At 34.4% G+C, this 6000-nt stretch overlaps 1 protein-coding gene across 3 annotated transcripts in view; it reads left to right on the forward strand.

Annotated features, from left to right (window-relative positions):
* Positions 1 to 6000, forward strand: part of LOC149846986 (uncharacterized) — a 55033-nt gene extending 49033 nt beyond the window's left edge. For 2 of the 3 annotated variants that reach the window (XM_089996724.1, XM_089996725.1), the window contains exons 5-9: positions 4334 to 4403; positions 4487 to 4578; positions 4662 to 4703; positions 4796 to 4876; positions 5646 to 6000. In XM_089996724.1, coding sequence (XP_089852850.1) covers positions 4334 to 4403; positions 4487 to 4578; positions 4662 to 4703; positions 4796 to 4876; positions 5646 to 5717 — 357 coding nt within the window. In that variant the 3' untranslated portion in view covers positions 5718 to 6000. The remainder of the gene's footprint in view (positions 1 to 4333; positions 4404 to 4486; positions 4579 to 4661; positions 4704 to 4795; positions 4877 to 5645) is intronic. The other variant, XM_089996726.1, reaches the window with a different exon arrangement.

Below are 6000 nucleotides of genomic sequence, written 5' to 3' on the forward strand. Positions count from 1 at the left end.
AGTTGCACTTTTCCATTTCATCCACCCAACCTTTATCCTATGATTTATATCTCCATCAATTTCTCCATACTTTTTGAAGGATAGATCCCAAATATTTGAAACAAACTTCCTCATTGAGATTATTATTCAAAAATGCATTTTTTACATTCATTTGAAAGATTGACCATTTTTTAATTGATGTTATAGAAGTAAGGGTTCTAACCGTAGTCATTTGAGCTACTGGAGCAAATGTCTCATCATAGTCTATTTCGTATTCTAGACTATATCTTTTGCCTACCAACCTCGCTTTATATATTTCTAATGTCCCATCACTTTTAGTTTTTATCTTATAGACTCATCTACATCCTATAGTTTTCATTTCTTTAGGTAATGTTTGAATTTCTCAAGTTTTTACCTTTTCTAAAGCGTCTAATTCATCATTCATTGTTTTAATCCATTCTTGATGGTTTTTAGCATCATGATAAGATGATGGTTCTACATATGAGTATATATCCATTAGACAAGCTCTATATTTAGGTTCAAAAGAGTCATAGGATATGAATCTACTAGGAGCTTTCAAAATTCTCATGGATTTTTTAATACTAGAGGAATCTATATCTTGATTTTGAGAATATCTTTCTAAAGTACATGGTGGATGGTCTCCAATACGTCGAGTATAGGTTTGAATTTCATTATGTGATAGGTCTATATTATCAAGACCCTCATTCACATTCCCATGTGTATCATGAGTGTCCATATTGTCACTCATCCATATCATGAATGTTAGCACATCTTTCATGTTGATTGTTAAGGTCGAAGAGAAATGAATAGTCACAATGCTCTTGGATTTTCTCTTTACTAAATCCATTTTCATTTTCAAGAAAAGTAACATTTCTTGAAACATATAATTTGTTCCTTTTGATTTTCGGCATAGCCTAGAAAAACACAAGGAATTGCTTTTGGGGAAAGTTTGTCGTTTTTGTTGGTAAGAACAAAGCATTTACAACCAAAGACTCTCAACCTTTTATAATCAAGAGATGTTTTAAATAATTTTTTAATTGAAGAAATATTTTTAATGGTTTTTGAAGGCATCCTATTTAACAAGTAAACTGCCATAAGAGCGGCTTCGGCCCAAAACATTTTTTGGAACATTTCTTGATATAAGAAGTGTTCTAGTAGTCTGAATAATATGTTTATGCTTTCTTTCGGCTAGTCCATTTTGTTGAGGAGTATAAAGACATAATTTTTTATGAATAATCCCATGTAAGTCAAGATAATTTTTTAACTCCTTTGACACAAATTCTCCTCCGGAATCGATTCTAAAGATTTTAATATTGGTTTTAAATTGAGTCTTTGTACAATGATGATAGTTTTTTAACAATCAAATACTTCGGATTTGTGTTTAAGAAAATATATCCAAGAGTGTCTATTGTAATCATCCACAAACATAATAAGATACTCCCCCTTTGGATATAACCGGAGTCGGTCCCCATACATCTGAATGTACCAACTCAAATGGATTTTTAGATATAAAATGACCAGGTCCAAAGGTTAAGGATTTCATTTAACCAATGATGCAATCTTCACGGATTCTTCATCTTATGAAGATGATGGTTTTTTTAACCTATTTTCTTCCATAATTAACTCTTCAACGGTTTCAACTATGGTAGGTATACCTCCTCTATGAAGAAGGGCCGATTTGGTCCCTTCAAATTCGAGTCTAAGCCCATTAACAAACTGATGAGAATGCTCCGTTCTTATTTATTTTTCACAGAGTTTTATATCTTGGGTGCACTGTCATTTTGGCTCTCGAAGAGTCAATTCATCCCAAAGAAGATAGAGGGTATTATAATATTCCCTAATGCCCATCTCTCCTTAGGTCATAGTTCTCACCTTATTTTGCACATTGCATATGTGAGCAATATCCTTGAGACTATACATATCTTTAAGATAGTTCCATGCGTTACTAGCAAAGTCAAATTTTGCGAAGCTAAAGCATTTTTTGATGTCAACACTATTGACGAGCCATCCAATTATTTTGGAATGACCCATCCTCCACTCTTTTCATTTTTTCTCATATTCGGTGACGGCCTTAAACATCTCTTCTCTTTGAAGAGGTACTTACTTTTCATTTTCAATCTTAGTGAGTATAAGTTTGGGCTCTCTTTCGGTCCCATCAACCAAACCCCATAGACCGTTTTCCCATATTTTATGTTTCACTATTGATGCCCATATCACATAGTTAGTATCATTTGAGTCTTACGGGAATGGAGGCGATCACTTCTCTTTCATCCTCTATTTTTACAATAATGAGAGAGAGAAAAAAAATGAAAAAGAAGGTAGCAAGAATTTTGTTGAGGAGATCTTTGATGCGGTGCTTCCCAATGCAATGCTCCCACGAACCGATGCTCCACCAATCTCATGATCCTCCTCTTGGTATTTCCGAATGAATAACAACCCAAGAGCACCAAAGCTCTGATACCATGAAATGAAATAAAAACAAAAGCAAGACAAGTGTCTCTTATAGACTTACAATAACACAATCAACCAATAAGAACACTAATTGATTGATCCAACCACCTACCCACGGGTAAAAAATAAAAGTTTTTGTATTCCACAATATGCTTGGCTTGAAGCCCTATTTATAACAACCAAGGAATAGGGAGCAGCCCAACTAGCTGTTGGGTTGTGACCGTTGGGAGCAGCTCCAACAGCTAGTTGGAGCTGTCCCATTCAAAAGTACCAAAGCAAAAACACAAAAAAAACAGCAAAAATAATAATTATACAGTCAGCCCCTAGTGGGCTGACTTCTATTACAGACTGAAATGACCGAAATACCCCATAGGGGTATTTCAGTTTACATAATATGGACATACATACATATTAATATATTCATATAGATATATATGTATATATCTATATATATGCATATAAATATATATTAGAAGCTTGTCTTAACAGATATATGTTATATGTAGAATATGATTATTATCAATGTAAATCACATAAACATGGACTTTAGAATAACTAGAGATTGAGGTTTGGATACCAAACATTAATGGCTTGCAAAAATCGGTCATTCTCCTTGTCTAACCTCATAGGCGAGAACTCCCACGTAAGCTCTGATATGTATATGACTAGAGTTTCAAGGTAGTCATAATGCATTTCCCGCACCTTATTTAATCATTTTGCTAGTAAATTGTGAAACTAAATCAAGTATTATTGGAGTTCAAAGATTTCTTTTGTGTTATCTCCATCTGCTTGTGATAAAAGTTGGCTATGTTAAGCACCTGCACTTTTTTTCCCTTTTTTTTATACTTTAGTATATATATACTATTCTCTTTCATGTAGAATAGTTTCATAGAGTTATTTTATATCTCATTAGTAGTATATCTTTTGTAGAATAGTTGGCAGTTGCATATTACTTTTGAAAAATTGCAGAGTGCTTAATCAATGTAACAAGTTGCTGTTTAACTCTAAATCTATGCTCTCTGTCATTACCATTACTCGATCTAACTAGATCCTTTTTAGACTATTTGGAAGGCTACCAACTTAGCCTTTCTTTATCTCTGTGTTGGCATTACAATTCTGTTTCCTCGAATTTCATTAATGAAGAGGTTATAGAATGGGCTCATCTTTGGAGCATACTGATAGCTATACTGCTTGAAACTATGCTGAAATTCCAAGGATGAAAGGAAACGTAATGTAGTGAAAACCTGTAACCAATTCTGTTTGACTCCTTTTAGTACTAATGTTATTTTTGTGATCATTCATTTGATTTAACAATAATTCTTATTTTCTAATAACCTTTATAGTATTTAATTTTATTTTCAAGGCATCCTACTTTTACCAAGGTATAATAAAACTTTTATTCTTCACAAACGTTTGAACTTCCACACGGCTGCATTTGAGCCAAAGAATTAGGTGGAGAAATTCACTGTTTGGGAGCAACCGAGGAATTCCTTACTGAATTCCAGGTGCATGGTAGAAAAGGTGAAAATGGAATTACAAGAGCAAATAGCTCTTCTCAGCAAAGAAATTGAAAATGAGGAGATGGAGGGTGTGCCATTGTCAGTTCCTCCGTGTCTCTGCTGTTCCTGAAGACAGTGTGGATTGCATAATTCCCTCTCATTTTCTCTGACGCTATTTATACGAACAGCCTAAAAACCTGCTGAACAGGTACTGGCCCATATATGTCTGTTAATTGCATGCACTCCATCAATGCAGATGATATTCTTTCATAGGGAACATCTGCCTGAAGCAGGACATTATGTATCTTAATTTGGAATTATGTATATTCGAAATATTTGAGATACTAAAGCTTTTGTTTTCTATGGATTGATCATTTTTGGAGGTTGTTGTCCATGGTGGTGTGATTAGAGAAAAGCCATCAAGCAAAGAAGAAGCACGTGAATTTATTAAAGGTAGTAGAAATAAGTGGTGACGCCTCTTGTAATTGCTTTGCTTTTGGAGGTTCCTGTTGATGTCTGTGTGATGAATATTTCAGGTTATTCTGGAGGACATGCATCTACAGTGGGGTCTGTTCTCATAACCAACCTTAAAACACAGTGCCGAAAGGGAGGCTGTGACAAAACTGAGGTCTAGACTACTCTCCTCTGAGTTTTCCTTTTCCTTATTTTTCCCCTCGGAACTCTTTCATGATTATCAATTCCTTCCTGCAGGTTTATTTCCATGAGATACCTGATGGAGTTATTGATAACTTGGTAGTCATTCTTCTTAATCCATTTAAACTCTTCATCATGTATGTTAGATCATATTTATCTGTGAAAGTTAATGTTGGTGGACCTCTGATCAGATTGAAGAGGGTGCCGTGCTAAACGTTGCAGGTGGCTTGCTGGTTGAGCATCCACTTACATCATCTTTTGTTGCAGCAATGGTTAGTCCATGGTTCCTATCAAATCTGATCTTATCCTGTCTCATGAATTTGTACTCAGGGCATGTTTCTGAATTTTGGTAGCTATGGCGATTTTACCCTCTAAGATTCCTTCCCTTTTCCCATTTTACCTCTCTCTCTCTCTCTCCATTCAATGAACTCCATCGTACATCCTACGACTGAGATGTGAGTAGGTCAGATATTGGTGGGATCATGCTGACCTGATATTATGTTTTGACTTTTGATGGGTATGGTTTTGTATTGACAAACTGTGAATTGAAAAAGCAAATGAGATGGGAGAACGCAAGAAATATTATTGTCAAGAGTAAATTTCAGTTTTCTAAATCAGTATAAAATCAAGATTTTGTGTGAAAATAGAAACTGTCATCTATGGAACTAATCCTAACTAATATTTTGGTTAACGTATTTGAAATGGATTTGAGTAATGAAAAATAAGTGGGTACGTTTTGAAAGTGAGCCTTCCAAAATTGTATTATATTGGTTCATCTTGAGTTGTAACAAATGCATTTTTAGATATAGAAAATGCATTTTCCAGAAAAGGATTCCATAATAAGAACCTGATAAACGCTATATTAGACTATGAAAATACTGTTCTGGTATTCTTTGAAAGAAAAATCTTCCTGGTATCATTAAGGCTATCATTGATTTCTGAAACTTGTAAAGGTAATAAAGGGTACCACAATAGAAGTGGCCAAAAAGGACATCGTTTTTCCATGATTCTGAAAGCACTACTTTTGTATGATTTCTGCAGGTTGGAACGATTGATAGTGTGATGGGATTGCCCAAGGCTCTTACAGAATCTTTGATTCAACAGGCCCTCTAGCTTTATCCCTTATAATTATTGGTGGAACTATGGATCATGCCAACTTGCCTTTCAGTCACTTTTATAGTGATTGGGTTCTGTATATCATCTGTAAGATGAATTTTTTGGTCATCTTTGAGATGAATTTATTTTGGAGTTATTAAGGGAAAATTCCTATATCTTTCATGCAACACTTGTTTGTCATTCATCACATTGAGAAACATCTCAGATTGTTTCATGGCCAATTTTTCAAGCCTTATAATCTATGTAATGTCAAAGATAATATTGTTTATTGTATGTCATG

The sequence above is a fragment of the Nuphar pumila genome, chromosome 2, assembly GCF_984573655.1.
Source record: "Nuphar pumila chromosome 2, dmNupPumi1.hap1.1, whole genome shotgun sequence".
In the NCBI taxonomy this organism is placed as follows: domain Eukaryota; kingdom Viridiplantae; phylum Streptophyta; class Magnoliopsida; order Nymphaeales; family Nymphaeaceae; genus Nuphar; species Nuphar pumila.